The sequence below is a fragment of the Thunnus albacares genome, chromosome 10, assembly GCF_914725855.1.
Source record: "Thunnus albacares chromosome 10, fThuAlb1.1, whole genome shotgun sequence".
Lineage (NCBI taxonomy): Eukaryota > Metazoa > Chordata > Actinopteri > Scombriformes > Scombridae > Thunnus > Thunnus albacares.
This window is the reverse complement of record NC_058115.1, coordinates 10680786-10701063: the sequence shown is the minus strand read 5'-3', so window position 1 is coordinate 10701063 and position 20278 is coordinate 10680786. Positions and strand designations below refer to the sequence as shown.

The 20278-nt window shown below is 39.7% G+C and overlaps 1 protein-coding gene across 1 annotated transcript in view; it reads left to right on the top strand.

The window, feature by feature from the left end:
* Nucleotides 1-8655: 8655 nt before the first annotated feature.
* Nucleotides 8656-20278, top strand: part of gria1a (glutamate receptor, ionotropic, AMPA 1a) — a 71116-nt gene continuing 59493 nt past the window's right edge. The window contains 2 exon segments of the mRNA XM_044363767.1: nucleotides 8656-11574; nucleotides 11718-11852. Of these exon segments, the coding sequence (XP_044219702.1) occupies nucleotides 11487-11574; nucleotides 11718-11852 (223 nt within the window). The 5' untranslated portion in view covers nucleotides 8656-11486.

Sequence of the window (20278 nt, the reverse complement as noted above, 5' to 3'; positions counted from 1 at the left end):
CACACACACACACATACATTCATGGGCATCCACACACAAATGGGAAAAAAATCCACACGGTGAGCACTCAAGCATGAAGCTACTGTGAATATGTACATTTAAAATTTAATAGAATTAATAGCATTAGAAGGTAATCCAGTCCCATCGTACACACAAACAGTTATGGATGTACATGTACTGTACAGGCGACACACTCCTCTGACTCACTCGATAGTCCATTGCTGCTCTCCATTTTTGGCACCAAGACACTCGGGGTGACCGGAGAATGGGGTTGGCGACTTGAAAGATATGGGTCAATAAAACACAAGGGATGTTTTAGTTCAAAAGGAAATTGATTTCTCGGCGCCTTGTATGTGCTGTGACCTTCACAAACCTTCATAGACCCTTTTCTCGTGACTTTATGAGGATTGAGCTACATTTTGTCCCTTGTTTGGTCCAAACAAGTCCCACTGCTGCTGCCATGGCCCCTCAGCATTTCACAGCATGCTTTAGTCAATATTCTGGACTCATCACCTCATGGAAGAGCTCAATTGGTTTCATAGTTGTTTAAGCCCAGGATATCTGGTTGAGTAGCCACAGATATTCAAAGACTCAGTTTCTTCTTTTTTCTTTTTTTTCATGACAATAAGTACTAATCTACTGAGCAACACATTAGTAAATCCATGTTTATTTCCTTATTAAAGTTTCTGTCTTGATATATTTATGTGTAGAGATCACAGTGTGCTATTTTAAACATGATTATACTTCCTGCTTGGTATTGAAGCAGCACAGCCATAGAGATCTTTTTTCATTACCTTATGATAAGTACAGTATAAAACCCACAACATACAGTAGACATAACAAAGCTAAATTAAAGGGGGAAAAGGAGACAACATAAGACAGCCATACTCTTACATATTTCCTGAGGACTTGTTATATGGAAACAGCTATGCTAGTAGCCCTGTGAGGCTGTTCTTAAGGTGGCTGTATACTCCTTCCGACATGCTTGTCAGACAGTGGAAATGCCCATTAAACCCCTTCCCAGCACTTTTCTGACAGTGGATGAGGGGGGGCTGTGTAGGACCATTTCTGTACTGTAACTTTCTGAAATGGACAATCCAACATTCACACCCACTTCACACAGTGATTGGCCAGCTGTGTGGAGGTGAGAAAGGAGTCAGAGTTTGAATTTCTCTCTCTAGCTCTCATTTTTCTTTCATGACACAACTACTTATGTCATTTTTCATGTGAACAGCCGAGTGCAACACTATGACTGCCTTCCAGGAGAGACTGTCTTAAAATATGCGCCATTGTCCCAGTATTTAAACAATATATAATATATTTTATCTTTCATTGCAGCAATCACAAGGTAAACAGCAGAAACACGGTGTTCACATTACAAAGTAATCCGTCATTAATGTTTATGTGCATGTACAGTATGTGGTTGGCTAATGTAGCATCTTGCTGCAAAAGTTGAGCTTGGTTCAACTTTTTTGCCGGAGGACCCTGCGCTATTTTTCCGGAGCTCCCTGCATTAGTGTCCCCACTACGTCAACACCCTGTCCCTATATTTTCACGCAGAGCTAATGTTGGTCTGAATGCTACCTTAGTCACAGCGAGGCTTTGAGCTAAATGCTAACGTCAGCATGCTGACATGCTCACATTGAGAAATGCTAACATGCTGATGCTAAGGAGGTATGATGTTTACCATGCCAATCCATCCAGTAAAAAAGGGTCATGAATGTCTGTACAAACTTTCATGGCAGTCCATCCAATAGTTGTTGAGACATTTCAGTCTGAATCAAAGTGGTCAGCCGACTGACCGACAGACTGACATTGCATAAATATTTGAAAAAAAATTTCAGAAAAGTTTTCCCAAGCAGGTTACACTTAACTCTTCCCACAGAATTTAATATCATTATTTCACAAGGAACTGTTTTTTTTTTTAGCATGTGCAACCATTGTTTGACAAGCTTTCCGAAAAAAAGAATTATGCCAAGTATCGTTTTTTCTCTTTGGGTTTGTGGTATTGGCTGCTCAAGACCATCCTCTGTACACTGTAAGATCTTTTTCAGAATAATGTTATAAAGGAAATCTAGTACAGTAACAGTACACTAGAGAACTATTATGACATCCCATTGTGTTTTTGTTTATATATGCAGTACTATGTGTGTGTGTGTGTGTGTGTGAGACCTGGTTTGCTGACCCAGTAACGGTGGCTACGTTAACCTGTATTACTCACACTTGCCTGCTCTGCGCAGCACGAGCATCCCAACAGTAGACTTGCTATCTATCCAGCTGACTACTGAATCATAACTCTCCAACCGAACCACAGGAAACCTGTAGGGGGGGGTTGCTGTAAACAGTTTTGCCATATGATCAAAGCAGAGAAACGTGCCCCGAGAGGCTTGAATGTTGAACAGGCAAGCAGCAAGTATGATCTTTCCGTATGATTTTGACTTTGAGTCATGTTTCAGGGAATGATGAAGTTTTTACTCTGCTTACTGGACATTTTTGTTGTGAATGAACTTGAGTAACTGAGCTTGTGTGCGTGCTTGAGACAGTTTAGACCTCCTACAGCCCTTGCTGTTTATTGATTGTGCGCACTCTCCTTTTGTCTCTCGTCCATGACATGTCAGCTGACCTTTCCACCTCTACTCCTGTCTCCCACTTTCCAAGACTTTCTCTGCAAAGTATTGAGTCAGTCACTGCATCAGGCTGTGATTGAGATCATTACAGCTGCTGGTTTAATGAGCTCATAGAACCCCGTGCAGCTGCAGCAGTAAAGCCACATACACACACACACACACACACAAACGTCTAAATTGATTGGACCAGCACTGATTTCCCTGGGCAAATATGTGATGTGTGGTTGCTTTCATGGGGGGGAGCTGTCAACTCCAACGCCTGCAAAGTATACTGCAACACATGAGCCATGATATTGAACCCTGTGTGTGTGTGTGTAAGAGAGAGAGAGAGATAAAGAGGAATAAAGCGGCAGAGAGTGGTTATTCAAACCAGCCTCAAAGGTTTCAGAGATAAAAAATTAATTAAATTGCATCCAAATTTTTCTTATTCATTTTTTAATGAAGATTTTTTTAGGCCTCTTCTTCCTCACTCTTAAGCCACTGATACCATATTGTGTAATAATAAGAGGCCACTGTCTAACAGAAATATGCTAATGTTAATGTTAACAATATCAATGGTGCATTTATATTCTCCTTCTCCCTTCCTGTGGCTAAATGGTCAAGACTACAATTAAAGTATGCAGCCATTTCCACTTTTAGTCAGACATTTCTCCCAAAAGCAGTCCACCAGTAAACACTGGACAGCAAGATTGACAGCTTGAGGTCCTGTTAATCATTTATTTTGCTTTGACTGTCCCTGTAAGCGTGTCTGATCTCATTTTGGCTGACCCTGTTAGCTGTGCAGAATGTTAATTTGTTTTGATTGATCCTAAATGCCTGTTAGTGGAGGCAGAACATTCATACAGAGACGGCAGGCTTGATATTCAAAATTATTAGACTGCGAGGCAGTTAGGTAACGTATCAATTTGCACCCCACAAATTTACTGGTGTTCCAGCACATTCACCTGAAATGTATCAACAACCTTACAATGTAACGTGCAATTAACAAATCCAAAGAAAGCAATACTTAGGCAGATTACTGAATTTTTTATTGCATGTTTCTTGCAATAGCAGATGGTGGAGGGACTAAAGGTTTTGTGTAAAAAAAAAAACAAACAAGATGTTTATACTTCTTAGAAGAGCAATTAAGAAAAAAAAGCATGCAGTCTCATTTGTTTATTGTAATTAAACCAAGGTGGTGTAATGACTTTGACCATTATATATAATTGCTTTTAACTGCTATGCACACAAGTTGCAATGGCTGTACTTAGTAAGTATATGATAGTTAGTCTATCTATGGTAGACTGTCATTGTATGATACAGTGTCAGTTCACCAGGTCACACAGCCTCAGAAAGTGATATAGTTACAGTAGTGACTCTGGGTTCCCCAGTGAAGCTTCATAAGAGATTAATTAGTCATTTCCTCACTAATTTTAAAGAATAATTCCCTTTAAACAGCTGGTAGACAGACTTTCTTTGTTGTTTATCAGTCTCAGTTTAATTTTGACGCCTCCATATAACTGAGCACATGGGACCATTGTATTATACTGTACTACTTGTACATTTGTAGTATTGTTGCTTGTGTTTTACAAACGTTCCACCACTGCAATAATTATAAACTCTGCATAGATGACACATACCAACATCATCACTATGCCAACAGGTGTTTTTCTTTCGAAGACATTACTCTGTCTCTCTCTCCAATTAATTAAGCTAATTATGTGAATTGAACTTGTATTTATACAATAACCCATGGTAATGATTAAATAATTGATTGCTCATGTGTCTTATGGTTTCAAAGTATTGCACATGCTAAAAGGCGTTTTGCTAAATAAATCAGAAATCATTAATGAATATACAGGGTATGTTTCTATAGCTTGATTTATGAAACTGTGTTCTTATTTGCATGGTTAATGATAAACATCAGGTCAGTGAGCCATAATGACAATGAATACATTACATACTTTGGTTTTAACAGTGATACACCGTCCTATTTACCCTGAAATCACAACTGTGATGATGACTCTGTGATTATTCCAACATTTCTTCTGAGCTCCTGGTGAGTTCCCATTAATCAGGAAATGAATAGTGAAAATAATTTCTAAGGATTTGGAGACAACCTGACTAATTTCTAATCACGTCACCAAAAAAATCATTTGAAATTTGGCTGATTTATCATTTACTCCCCTTTCACGCATTGTTAGGCAGCACTATAAATTTCCTCTTCGTCATCCTCCCCTTGTGTCTGTGCAACTAGACAATGGATACAAAAGCCCCCTGAGTCTGGTCCTATTGTACAGCTCTATGTCCTCTATGAGTTCATAGGTATTCACAATATTTCCATTTTCCCAGAGGGGATTCATCATGATGCAGGCCATTATAATTTGTTCCCTGAAATTTGTCATGTCTGTGTGCGGCGATGCTCGATGTTCTGGAACCGCACAAGTATCGACTCCATCAATCAGTATTACCACGGTAACGTTGTGAGAGCTCCACTTCCCCCGCGGCTAGTGGAGGGGAAAGGCAATTATGCAGGTAGCATATGAGAGAGAGGGAGGTAGAGACAGAGAGAGAGAGAGAACACCTGAACAGCAATAAACGGACAGGCATGAAGAGAACGTGTTTATGCCTCACACCACTTAATGTTTCTCTCTTTGTACTGTATGCCTGTTTGATAATTGGCATTATCTGATTGACTGTGCTCTCTGTGTATAAACAGCCTCTCTGGGTACATGAGGCTGAAAGATACAAATAATAAGTGTGACCATCTGCAATACCTTTCCATAATTTGATTAATGAAAGCTGCCCTAAGGTGTAGAATACCTTAAAGGAACATGCCAGTGTTTTGCCATGACTACATGACATTGTACTGCTGCTGTATATATCTGAATGTTTTCCTCCTCAGTAACCGATTTCCACTTATTTCAATACAGTATAAATATCAAACAAGCATCTTTTTGTCACTTTTTAGTGTAATATCAACTTGAAGATACATAAAAATGCAATTGCATTGAATCACAGTCAACATCATATTCTCATTTATTATTTTTTTTAAGTTGCATTATTATTCTGTGCTGATGCAGCTGAAGTTGCTGATTAATTTGAAAAATATAACAAGAACATTACTCTGATAAAATGTAAACAGACATAATTAATAACACTGTAATTAGTACCCAACCTCATTTTAAGACAATTTTGTTATCATATGGAAATTGGAAAACAATGGAATTAAAGGAAATGTCTGGTGATATTCTATGTTTTATGGTCAACAAATCCCATAAAAAAAACCCAGAACCAACAAAAAAATGATTGTTTCTCTGTGCCATAGACATCCACTGTTTTCCAAAAACTATTAAAACACATACATCAACCCTATCATTGAACTGGGTGTTAAGTTTCTTCATTACCATGAACACTGGCACTTTTGTTTGTTTTGAGACCAAATACTCACTAGAGCACTAAATCTCCCCAACAAGTGCATCATATACTCTTATTTCAGTAACATTTGCTAAGAACTCCAGGTGATTTATGAAATTGTAGCCTTAAAAAAATGTCTTCAGTACAAAGCAAAATAGGTTCGGACATGAGAGCATTGAGAAAACGACTAATGCATTGTTGGTTTTGGTCTTTTCATGGTATATTTTCAAAACCACTGATGAGCAAAGAGTGTAAAGGACCAAGAATATCTTCCCTTCTATCAAAACGTATGGCATTTGAACTTTGATTGTCAGTATTTTCAAAAGTCCCAATTTTCTCCCACTTCCAAAAGGCATGCTTCCTCTCCGGACAGACCTGCTAAATCAATTATGGGGGCAACTAATTAAGCCACATGTCAATAACTCATCCCAATTAAGGTACAGAGCAGAAATCAGGCATGCACAGAGTCCAGGCCGGTCTGCTTCTTATCGATTTTGTGCTAATGCCAAGCATTTGTCCAAAGCTGGTGTATTGTCTGTCAGTCAGTCAACAAATGCTGTAATCAAGTCTGCAGATAAAGCGAATAACAAGCCAAAACCATCAGAATCCATTACTGATTTCTATGTGTGACACGGAGATTGATCACCCCTGTGCAACTGCTAGATCACACTGAGAGAGATGGGAGGATAATTTTCAGACTATCGCTTTCTGAATTGTATTTTGCTGTGCTTTCTTTCCTTTTGTTAGAGAAGGACAGTAGACAGTAGCTTTGGTCTTAATTGGTCTAGGCTGCCTTTTTGATACAGTATACTATGTTCTCAAAGGCTAATGGACTGGAAAATTTCATAGAGCTTTTGAAATGTCTTATGAAAATCTTGGCTATTCACAGTTCATTCTTGACATAGTTTTACTTACAGAGCAAACCAAACCACAGCAATAAAAACTGCAGTTCTGTTTGCTATAATGAAAGAAAAGAATGCTACACCTTTTACCACTGAAATATTATAAACAACTATTACTTTTACTAGTCACTCAAGCTCAAGGTTTTTTTCTGCATATCTGGAGACCTTAAGTGCAGTTTACATTTTATCAATTTAACTTACACATAATAGGGTACTTTAACATAAAAATAATATGTTTTGAAAAAAAAGTTTCTGCCTAGGGCCAAGAAAAAATAAGACACAGTACATAAATTAATACAACTGTGTCAATTTCAATACTAGAATTTGGTTCCTCTTGGAGCTTTCGGGAAACTGTGGCAAACAACTGTTTTCAGTTAAAAATACAAAGACAGAGAAAGATATCAAAGATCTTTTCTTATAAGTTGGAGTGGGGGGTTGCTTGACCTCAGTATTGCTAAAACCATTACTTTGCATCTGCTCGATATTGTGGGAATGTGAATGAGAGGGAGACAACAAAAGCTAGAGTAGTTTAGTTTCAAGGTTTCCTTAGACAGTAAACAACATGAGTGAAGGTGAATTTATTTGGTATAGACTTTATTAAAGCGGCAATCGATTTTTGGCTACTAGGGGGCAGAAAATCATTAAACCAGGCTGGTAGATGCACAGCCACCACCATACCCCTGGCTAATGAAGTTGTTATAGCTAATGTGTTAGCAAACCATTGCCTACCTTCATATTCAGCAGACAGGGAGCAACATTAGCATTGGCTGGAAGTATGACAAATTTAAGTCCAATATTTATTGACATTTTTTTGGTCTCCACTAACACTTGAGAAAAATACGTCTATTTAGATTGCTAAATTCCTGACTGGGCTCACCAGCTAGCTAACTAACTCTGTCTGCTTGCTGTTTGGTGCTGGGCAGGTAGTGTACAGTTGGTTTAACAGAGTTTGTTTGTTGGAAATAGCTGCCATGAAGAAAATGTGGAGACTAGAACCAAAACAATGAGCTAACACAGTTAAAAAGCTCTGTAGAGCTGCAGAGTTGGATGTCAGTTCTCTGTTTTCAGCACTACATGCTCTGTAACCATCAAACAGTTGTTTTTTTTTTGGCCATATCCTCCAAGCCCTATATTTAATATCATCCCTACCAGGATATTTGTCCCCACTGTCAATAGTTCATGTTGTCCCCAGAGAGCTATGTATGACAGGTTGACATTATTTTGCTAATCCATATCTACTCCTCGGCCTGTTTGACATATTTTGTTCCTTTGTCACCACTGCAACTACATATTTTTTATAGTTTTGCCCCCAGCAGTATGATCTACACAAGTACTTGACAGCACAAGTATGGTGGCTCAATTATAGGAATAACATGCTGGGGAGTTTTTCTTTTTTTTCTCCTCTCACTCAAACTGGAGTGGAACCAGCAGATTTTGACGGATTAGCCTCATTATACACTTCACATAGACTTCTATTAAAAACCCCCCAGACAGACACTCACATTATAATCTATGATGAAGACATCTTTAGGAACAGAAAAGACAGTGTATTTCCTTCTTTCTCTGGTGTCTGTCTGATGGTTCTGATATTTTTAACCCAGAACAACAAGAGATTGCCTCCGTGATTGTTATTCCTCTACTTAGCACCATAGAATATTTAGCCATCGTTACTAATGCTATTCTAAGATCTATTTGCATTAATCAGGATTTAAAAAAAGATTGCATGGCACTCGTTACACATGGGGCTCACAGGCAAACGCACACACACACACACAAAGCACTCACAAATACTGAAATAAACACTATGAAACAGGATGGAAAAATATGCATAAATCAAATGTGCTCTTGCACACAGAAAACAAATACCAAAAGATGTGGGAAAAGACTGAAGTACTGTAATGAATGGCGTCCCAACCGTTTATGTTTGAGCTAACCCTCATCATTTTGAACAAAGGCAAGGAAAATTGACCATTCTGCCTGTATTTATGGGACATCCATCATTCATAAATTAGATAACCTTTTACTTTCCACTATGCTATTGCTCAAAACAGCCAGAGGTAGTCATTCATAGATTGTTTTTTAAGAGAAATGTTTCTGCTCAATTGGAAACACTGGAAATCTAATTCAGCATAAGCTTCTAATCTGGTGTTGTGGAAACAATAAGTGCGGAAAGTGATTTTAACACAAGAAAGTACACTGCCTTGGTCTGATAAATGAGCTCATCCGTAATCCTAATTGTGTCAAAGGCAGGATTTACCACTTCATTTTCTAAAGAAGCACTAGGGCATCGCACCAAAGTATGCTTTGCAATCAATCTCATGTGAATATCACCAGTGTTGGTTAATTTTGCCATGTGTACAAAAGCATGGGGGCATGTACCTTTTTCTTCAGGAAATAATTGGCTGTAGCTGTGTGTAAATACATGGTCTAAATCATAACCCCCCTTATCAGTGGCTCACCAGTCCTGCACTGTGTGTCAGGGAGGGGCAGCATGCAAGTCCTTTTTCACATTCAGAATTCTAATATGTTTTATCAAACCAAGCCAGTTTAAAGAGTTAATTCTGGCCATATTACACCAGTTTTACACCTCTAAAACTTCTAAAAAAAAAAACCCAAAATTTACATACATTCAATTTAAATGGCCACCAGAAACAAAGTATGATCCCTGGTGGAGATGTTTCCAGCCAGTTTCCAGTTTTTATTTTATAATCCTGTATCAGTGACCAGGCCATGGCAAGAATGACTCATTTTGTCTTTAGACCTCTAATTGTTCTCTTAACCATGCTAAAACTGTAGGACTTAGAACCAGGAGACAAGACTTTAAAATGGTAAAAACTATGTTTGGTCTTCATACTGCTGACTGCATCACCAGCTTCATCAGTTTTTGTAATCTAAAGTAAATAGACATTATGGTGTTCAATGACAGGCACATATAGAAAAGGTGGAAAACTGGTAATTTATTTTCACCACAGCCAGAAGTATCCTTGAAAGTAAAAGTACCTGCTAAATGCATTATTCCAACGCTCTTTCAAAGAGCATAAGAAGCCTTAATGATGTAATACCTGCATACTTTTACATCCATTTAGATGTCTTGCGTGTTTCTATTGAATTCAGTTCACAGACAAAACCATTTGCATCAAACGTGTTCCATCACAACTGCAATGATTTGTCATGCTTCATGACTTTAGAAATTAGACTTTGCAGTGAGAGATGAAATTAAGGTTTTGGGAACAACAGTTGAGAAACCAATCTCACCACAAGGTCCATTTATTTACTGTTCTGGAGCTTTCAATCACATCACATGATCTTCACCAGAAGATGGACTTTTCCCATTTGTCATAAAATTGCAGATGTTCACATTTTCATTTTTTTTTATTATCTCAGCACTTTAATGACTTAATATCCATGTTTGCTTGGAAGTTGAAGTTCAAGGATCATTCTTGACGTTGGAAACAGAAGAAAATGTGGCGAAAAAATTCTTGAATGGTTTAAGATCATATAACAAAATGTGTGACTGACATCTAAGCTGGGATGCAACAACTTTGCACCCCTGCCCTACTATGAGCTCTACCACTATTTGGAGATTTCTTTTTTTTTTTTTTTTTTAAATGCACATAGGCTAAACCTTGTTTTCACTAAATATATACAGATCAACAAAACTCCATATTGTGCTTCACCCACTTCTGGGTAAAATGTAGCAGTTGGTTGAATGTAATGAAAGTAAACAGGAAATGTTAAATAAAATACACACAATCAAAAAATAATAATTTTCTATAAAATAAAAGTGACAGTAGACATTATGGACATGCTATGCATAGTAATATTGATACTTTTTGCAGTGCAGGGAAGTGAATGGATATTCATGAAATCTCGTGCGTCTCCACCGGGACTTGTGCGCTCTGAGGGTGTACACTGCAAAAAAATAAGTCATTTCGTCAAGAGTGAAAATGTCCTTTTTAAAAAAAAAAAAAAAAAATCAGATGCGAAGACACCCTCCAATAGAGTGAGAGAATGTCACTTCTTCCCTATGCAAAACCGGGTTTTTTTTAAGTATTATTTGTAATTAGTCGGTTTATCATTTCCTGTAGGCTATGAGTGATGTGCTCTCCCCTGCCTTGTTGTGACACTTGTTTCCAGACATTTCTTTAAAAAACCAAAATTCCCCAGCAAAGAGGAAACAAGAGAGATCAGCTCACAGCTCTTGTGGGAGGAAAACCCCGTTATTTAAAGAAGAAAAATGATTTCAGATTGACATTGAGGCTCAACAGCTTTCCAAGACGGGCATATTTTTTGCAGTGCGGTTAATGCTGAAGTCATTCTCCGTCTCATACAACAGCAGCCAAGGACAAGAGAGCATCAGCAGAGAGAGGGAAAACAGGAGAGAGAAAGGTGCCTACTCTCGCCATTGCGATAATTGTCTCGCTGTTGAATCGATCGTCGGTGTAAATGCTGCTCTAACAGGAGGCGACAGGAGCGGAGAAGCGGGGGATTTAACTTCAAACACGGACAAACCTATGCTTGGATTTCGGCTCTTTTTCCCTTCGCCAATGCAAAAGGAAATATGCAGCGAAGCTTCACCATCCTCTACACCAGTTTACTGGGGATGTGCTTGGGTTCAACCTCAAGTTTTCCAAGTAACATCAATATAGGTGAGAATGGCGCACACGCGTCAAAGCTTTTGTCTCAGCAATTCAAGCCGTTAAATCTACCTGATTGTGTGTGTTTGCTTAGAAGTTGTGATCGCTCATTTTCCTGCTCCAACATTAACTCCTGATTCTTTGCTGCTCAACAGGAGGATTGTTCCCAACCGAATCGCACGAATATGAGGTTTTTCGGTTCGCCCTCTCTCACCACCAGGACATCCCCAAACTGGTGCCGCAGGTGGATATGGTCAAGATGGGGAATAGCTTCTCCATGACATATGCATGTAAGTATTATGTAGCTTAATGAGAAACAGATTCTGTTTTCTTGCAAGAAAAAACAGGCGGATTTTTTCCCTTTCCTTGAATCTGTTGATTGACTTCAGGAGGAGCGCTTGGAACTCACTGGGTATAAAGCCTGCACGGGTTATAATTGCATATATTATAGGCCCTACTGCAAAGACTGGCTTGAGTGAGAATGCTTTCTTATTAACTGTTGCGTGGGACCGCGATGGACTTATATTCTCTGCCTTCCTCTGCATGATTGCAGTATGATTTTGCGCTCCGGGGAAGCCACGGGGATTTAAAAACAACCTCTGCAGCTGCAGCAGCAGCAGCCTACAGATCTTCCAGTCATATAACATCAGGTTTTACAGCTATATGAATTTTAAAGCGGCTGCCACTGATCCCAGTGCGCATTTCCTTCTTAAAACCGAGGTAGAAAACAAAGAGCCAGAGCGCACTCAGGGCTCTCAGGCGATGTGAACAAAGAGGAAAAAACACTCTAAATGCATTTCTAATTAGCCACGGATCACAATCCGATTATTTTTTTCTGGCAGAACACACACTGTTACAACCCTCATCCCCAAAACCTTTACCAAGACACGCGCATACGCATAAGCTACATGCACGCACAATAAATATTTCAACTTTCAGGACTTAACCATCACCAGCAACACTGAGTGATCTTTTTGATTGGATTTTTTTAAATATATATATTATTTTATAGAAGACAGTGTATCTTCCATTCATTTATTTTTGAGAGTGTGAGGAATAATTGAAGAAAAATAATAGAAGCAGGATTTATGGTCAACATGGAAGTTTAAAAATTCATAATTTTTAGTGTCTGGTCAGAGCAGTGGGGATGCCACTCTCCTGCGGATGATAATGTGTGTCATTATGCCAGCCAAACAATAACCCCATGTCTGAGCTTGACAAAAGAAATGCCACTCTAAATTGTTTCTTCTTTGTTAACACTGCACTTATCCCTCTTTTGTATTCTGACAAGATTTTGTCGCCCTTGAGGCTTTTCAGCCGCGTTTTTTCCTCATTCCATCCTCGACTCCTCTGAATCTGCCTGTGGCTCACTCGCACGCTCACGAGTGAAGTCGCACGCTTCCAGGAGATACCCTTTGACAGCTGTGCCTTCCTGTCTCTCTGCCAGGTGTGTGACATTGCCTCTGTGACAGACATTTGATTACTTTTCTCAGACATCGACGGTTGCGTTTCCACTTTGAAATCAGTCTGGAATGTAAAAACTGGTCTTCACTCCATTTTCCAACCGTCTCACATGCAGCTAGTGAAAGCTCACAGAATAAACAGAGGTGAGGAAAGAAATGATGCAATTTTATAAAGACACAGAGTACAAGCATAATGACATTCTGACTCGGAGCTGTAATGTAATGTGGCTGTAGCAGTTCTTATGAGACTCAGTTATGAGCTTAGAAGTCAATTGGAAATAAAACATTATGTGCAACAGCACTCGTGCAGATTTATAGACATCCAGAGTTGGCTGCTGCTGAATGTTGAACACTATCACTAAAAGGAAATAGTCTGATTTACTCTTGTGTGTCAGAGTATTGCGCAAATATCCCTGCACTTTAGTATAACCTGTCCATAAAACTGCACACTTTATGAAGTTCATCCTTCTTAAAATTGGCTTCATAGCGTGTATTATATCTGCAGAGATGTCTTCAAAAACACAATTAAAGCTGTAAAAAATATTTGGTAACCCAAACAGTCCTCAGCCGACATCTCTTCCTCTCTATTCCAACCACCCACCCCGAAGCCATTTAGGCCAGGGAGGCCTGGCAGAGCTGTGTAATGAAATGTAAACACACCCAAGATGCCCTCATTAATGAGATGGTCCTCTGCTCAGAAGGGAATGTGAAGTGAATATGAGGGTCAGGCTGCTGCGCAACGTTTTCAGGGATGTCGCTAGCAGATCAAACATGGAGCTTATAGAAGCAGGAAGGGATATGGGGGAAGGGGGTACAATGATGTCTTAGTCACAGCATGCAACCAGTTGAGAAATGGCAGCAGTAGGCTGTTAAAGAACAGTATGGCAATTGGGACTCATATGGCACACATGCAGCATGGCACACCTACTGTTATCTGCTCCCCCCCCCCCTTTTTTTCCATTTTCTTAATCAGTTAAATCACTTCCAAAATCCATTACAACATCAAAAGTGTGAAAGCAGATCTTTTACAAAAGAGATGCTTTAAATCCCCAAAAGATCGATTATCTTGATCTGAAAGGTTTGAAGCTCAATATTCAGGATTTACCAGAGGTTCTCCTGAGCCAGTCACTGTGATCACGGATATCCACAGATTTTTCTTCTCCCTCCAGGCTGTCCCCTTTCTGATTCTTCAGCGCAGTACCATTAAATCTGACATCTTTTCCTCATCGTGTCACGCATATCAGTGCAGTCCATGGGTATGATGGTTGGCTGTGGCACAAGCGTGTCAGAAAGATTCACAGCGGAGGGAGACGGCAAAAATGAAAATGACACCTCTTCCTGCTGTGTGTCACTCGTTCTAAAAGAGTATTTCAAAAGTATAGAGGCTGTATAGTGATGTGTTTGCAAGGGGTGAAAAAAAGGCTCCATGGCCTGTTTATAATGAATCAGATGAGAAAAGCAGCCTATTCCTTGGTTTCAGTTTAGTATGCCTACGTGGAGGAGTGTGTACATGTGTGTCTGCATCTGGGCACCTATTCTGGCATCTGTGTAGGGTGTCTTGAGTGAGTGAAAGTTCACCTCTGTAAGCGTGAGTGAGAGTGCGGTGGGAACGTCCCCGGGGCTCTCAGGGTCCACGGGCGTGAAAAGCAGCGGGTGAATGGGCCCTTGTGCACGGGGATGAATGGAGCTCCGGATGAGGGTGATACTCATCAGTTGGCTCTCATGGCTAGCCACTTCCTCCTGAAGCAATCCCTCCCACCACACACACACACACACACACACACACACACACATGCACATGCTCACATACACTCGCTGGCACCTGCCTAAAGAGGCAAATAGGAGAACAGAGATGGGGGGTTGGGTGGACTAGGGCAAAGGTGAAAGAGAAAACAAAGAGCAAGAGAAAGACAGAAGGGAAAAAACATAATAGATTGAAACACTGAATGGTTGATGGTGAAGTGATTCATTTTATTTGCCGTCTGTGGAGTCATCAGGATAGTAATGACAATGGCAACGCTGTCGGCATAATGCGAGACAGGCTACTGCAGCTAATTTGCATTTCACTGCCTTCTTTCTTACTTTCACAGACAAGTCATAAAGTGATAGAGCACTTGCATTTTTCAGCATTTATTTTGAATGGAGCGTGACTTTTTGTATATGGGCCTGTGTGTGTATAGATTTTCAGTCAAAGCGCTTGCTGGACTGGTTCATTTTACATGTTTCCTGTGGTTAAAAATAACTGCCAGGGATGCTGTGTGTACATGGAGATTATTAGTCACTGTTCCCTTCAGTTAGATATCACATTACCATAATCTGCTATTGACTTGGTTTATAATAAGGACGTCACTGAAGCTCTAGCTTCATGTCAAATCCCCTGCAGGCTCACGCCTATTTTATCTACTTTTCTCTTTGATATCATACATGTGTGGTGAGATTTAGGCTAAGCTTCGGCTATTTTTGGTAAGAAGCTGTGGTCTTAAATCGCAGATGTTACACCTACAGTAGTAACAAAATTTAACATTTAAAACTGTGGAATTTAAAATCATGATGTACATTTAGCTTTACGAATCTCTAACTTGAATTTGATTTTGTGTCCGGTTCAGCAATTCTGATAGTAAACCTTTCATTAAGACTAATTAGTGTTCATGGAAAAGACGATTTATGTTGTCACTGCGATGCAAGCAGCAGTATTTCCCCGGGTCTCTGAGGGTCGGTTAAAGAGGACTGTAAGAGAATCTATGAGGCAGATGATCAATGAACTGAGCACCGCACAGAGGCCTGCCCAGCCAATCAATATGGCACAGATGGGGGGGTTGGGGAGGCTTTCCTCCGGGCAGGCCTAGAGGACAGATATGAATTACTGTTGGTAGATGGGATGTATGTAGGTCTATGTCACAGAGACAATGTACAGGTAGAGGTCAAGTCCAGGGGTGTTCGAATACTGATAGTTAATCAAGTCCTGCATTGTTGTAATATCAGTAATGTCAATGGGATTCAATAATGTTTATAAACATTATAGTTATAACAATATTTTCATGGTATTGGATGCATTCCTTATATTGTTGATCAAATTGGAAGGTGTAAGGCTGCTGTTTTGCCTTCAATTCAATTCAATACAACTTTATATATCCCTGTCAGGGAAATTGTATGCAGCAGCTCATCAATCCAGATGAACAGATATATTACACGTGCAGTTGATAGACAAGAAAATAAATGTTCATCAAACACATCATTGACTTTGTTACAAGCAGGGGATGCAAAATTAGTGATTGAAAACAAATTTGCAGAGATGCTGCAAGAATGACTGACACAGATTATACTCCATTGGGTGTCTTCATACATGGACATGTTCACTTGTGTTTTGTCAGTAGCTATTTTGTATAATAACATAATGATAATAACATTGTACTCATTAGTCATATAGAATTTAAACACACCCCCATGTTAACTAAGGCAATATTGCTTTTAGTTGCTTTCTATTACTATAGTTGTGTGCACAATGAGGGATTAATACCAGCATTTCATGTGCACTCACTGTCTGATCATTTGACCTTTTCTTTCTTGCCTTGTCAGATCTCACATTTACTTTAGTGAGTACAATGTTATTGATAGAAATGATCGCAAATCACACTTGAATTGTACTAAACAAGAATTATCCTCTAACATGCATGAAAAGATGGTAATAATCATGGAATGTTTTCTCTTGTGGGTCAGGTGCAACCTTCAGCTGGCTGAAGTCTTCTTCATCAGTGTAGTGTCTTGTTCTGACTACTAAAAAGAAATGTGTGTGAGCATTTGAGAAGGAAATTCAGTGGTCACACACTTGCACACACACAATAGCTAACAAGAGACAGAGCCTGAGCAGATGCATTTAATGTATTATTCAATGCAGCACATCCAAAGCGATCACTCCATGGAGTTATAAGCATAAATATGTAATAATAACCCCACAGAAAAAAAAAGAAAATTTAACTGAACTCACACTGTTTAGAACTGTAATGCTGAAAAATACTGTTTAGGATCTGCCGGGAGAAACCGTCAAAGAAATGTCTGCACCTTGAAGACCTTTATTTAAATATTTCTTTCTCTACACCCTTTTTGCGCCACTCCGTCCACCCTCCAGGGGCAAACAACACCCCAGAAATGAGAATCTCTGCTGGGACGTGAGTGTAAAGACGGAGAGGGTGGGGGGGGGGGGGGGGTGGAGGTTAAGCTGCAATTTTAGACCCGGTGGCTGGTGTCAGTTAAGCTCTGGGGTGTTGTATTTTATTGTGTAGCTACTGTGTAAGTCATTGAGGTATAGCTATGGTGACTGACGTCCACAGTGCATGCATGTTCAGAGGTATTACTGAGTGTTCGGTGTGATATTGAAAAAGGCGGACGAGTAGCAGATCACTGTTCCCTCCTGAGTGGGAACAACATGACAGTTATTTGTCGAGGAGGAAACAATGGCGGAGAAAAAAAAAAAAAAGAAAGAACAGAAACTGACGGTTGTTCTCTTGGGCTAGAGTCTGGCAGGTGCTAGTCTGATGAATGAGAAGGCTTGGATTTTTTTTGCTCCGTAGCGCCAGGGATAGAGAATGGCCCATAGCAATCAATGTAGATCAGCCAAAACTGTTCCCCAAGCAGCGGGGTGATAGAGTGTGGAGCAAAAGAGGGATAGAAATTGTTTCTGTGTGTTGTGTCTACTTTTGTTGCTTGGCAAAAGAAAGGTAGAGGGAATGTGTTACTGGGGTAGGTGTGAAGGAAGAGAGAAATTGTTAGGAAGGAGAAAATAAGCAACCTGTCATTCAGTCCCCCTCACCGTCTGATTTGACCAATTAGTCCTCCAAATAGGACCACACTGGTCGTTTGTACCATGCACCCTAGAACGACCCATGCGAGCATTTTCAGGACAACCCATTGGAGCGTAATTTGCTGCTTTCCAAAACCATTATAAGTCACTGTTAAAAAAGAATTGTTTTATGATTTAACAACGCTGTGGTTAAGGTCTGGTGAGGATTAGGCAACACTTGGTTAGGTGGTTTTAAAGAAAGATCATGGTTCGGGTTAAAATGATCACTTAATACATGGGTAGTACTATCTTAAAGTTAGGCAACCTTCATCGTCATGGCAAAAGTAAACACCACAACAATCGTTTTAAAAAATCTTCAAAACTTAAAAAAATCGTCTCGACTTGCAGTTGGAACCGAGAAGCGAACAGCAGTCTCCTGCAGCAAAGGCCATTTTTTGCATTTTTTTGCCATCTAACTATCTAGCTATCCACCCAACCAGCCTCCTCCTAATAAGGAAGTCACCTTACATCAATGTCATCTGAACTGCACCACTTACCCGGGTCACAATTACTACGGCCGTCTGTCACTCAAACGTAACTATATATTGTTGTTGGCGACTGAATTTACAACCAATGGCGTTGTTTTTCTTGGGAGGACAGGCTCGATATGACCATTGTCTAAGAGCCAGTTGCCCCATAAAAGTAACCTCAATGACCATGCGGTGCCTTGAGGCATGAGCATTCTGCTGTGATGGCATTACCAGTCATTATCACACATACACTTCACATTTAGCCCCTAAATACACACGCATTACAAATGGCTGCGTCCACTCTGTTTCCATTTGTTTTCCTCTTTGTCTCTCTAAGCCTGCTCTGAATCCTTCTATGTATTCAAACAAGCTCACCAAGTATTTAAAACAAATCTGTCGTCTCTGGAGGTAATGGCAGCAGGGACGTGGAGGTCTGAGCTGAGACGTGTTGGGCTGGCAATTAGAAAACAAAGTGTTCGGGGATGAGGACCAGGATTTGTGCTGCAGGGTGGAGGGAGCGCCGGATGATGGCAGCTGTCATGTTTTTGCAGCAAAGACAGAAGCGGAGTCCCTCTTTTGTCATACAGTACATCTCAGGAGCTTCTGTGTACTTAATGAGGAACAAAGCCTCCAAACATATTAAACAGTGTGACATAGTGCAACTGCTTTCACAGTTACAGCACAAGACTGCTGTTATCTGCACAGCCGTGCATATGCTCACTTCACTAAATGACTGCCTTGCCATGACACCAGACCTGCAACAGTTGTGGAAAGGTTGTAGCAGCAAACAAGGAAAAAGAGAATAACAAGGTGTTACAGGTGTGCAATACAATATATGTGAGTGTATTAGACTTAAGTCGCTAATGTTACAAACCAGTGAGGACTATCAGGGCTACTACATAGTAATATTGAATTTGTATATAATCCATTTGCTAAGCCCTTTTTTACTGTTGCTATGCCTGTCAAGCTTTCCATTCTCACGTATTTAAACAAAATATATCCTTTTGACTGCAGACAGATAGGTCAACAAAACGACCATCGATTTGGTGGCTGAAATCATAACTATCGATTTTTATTTTAGCTAGCTAGCTAATTATTCTTAAGTTCATGGGTTGGTTAAAAACTCCCTGTCCAGATGACTGATTATGAAATGAGGCCCTTGTAGAAGGGTCCTAAATATGCACCGTATGGCTACATACTTTTTTAAATACAGCCTGTAACCCCACAAAACGGTGTAGTTAGCTAATGATACACTGCTTAGCTTTGGAAGTGATGTTACATTAGCATTACTACTGTAGATAGTAAGCTAGTTAGCCAGACATGCCAAGCCATAATGTTTGCAGCTTACATTGGAGCAGATAAACACAATTTAATCTATTCTTTACACTTTTACTCATGTATTTTTGTTTTTGAATGGTTAAAAGATGGGCATAATTAGTCGATGGGCAGAATATTAATCAAAAACAATAACTGAATAATCCTTACTCATTTATCAAGTAAAAATGTATTTATCTGGTTCCAGATTCTCAACTGAGAGCATTTGCTGCTTTTCTGTGGTTTATGTAATTTCAGATTGAGTATCTTTGGGTCTTTCACTGTTAGTTAAGGAAAACAAGGTATTTGAAGACCTCATCTTGGGCTATGGGGAATTGTAATGGAAATTTTTCAGTACCCTCTTACATCAGATTGATTTACGGGTTCATCAATTAATCACAAAAGTAATCAACAGACTAAATAGCAATGAAAATAATTACCTTTACTTGCAGCTCTAGCTAGTTGTAAGAAAATGAATGCTGGCTGCATTGAATGCATTCATTTTCTGGCTGCTCGTGGATTCTGTTCAGGTCTACAGCGAAACACTTCATTTCCCAGCGGCTCAGCTGGAATTTGTGCAGGACAATTGTTAATTTATATAGCAGCTCCTAATGAATTAGCATGCAGGTTGT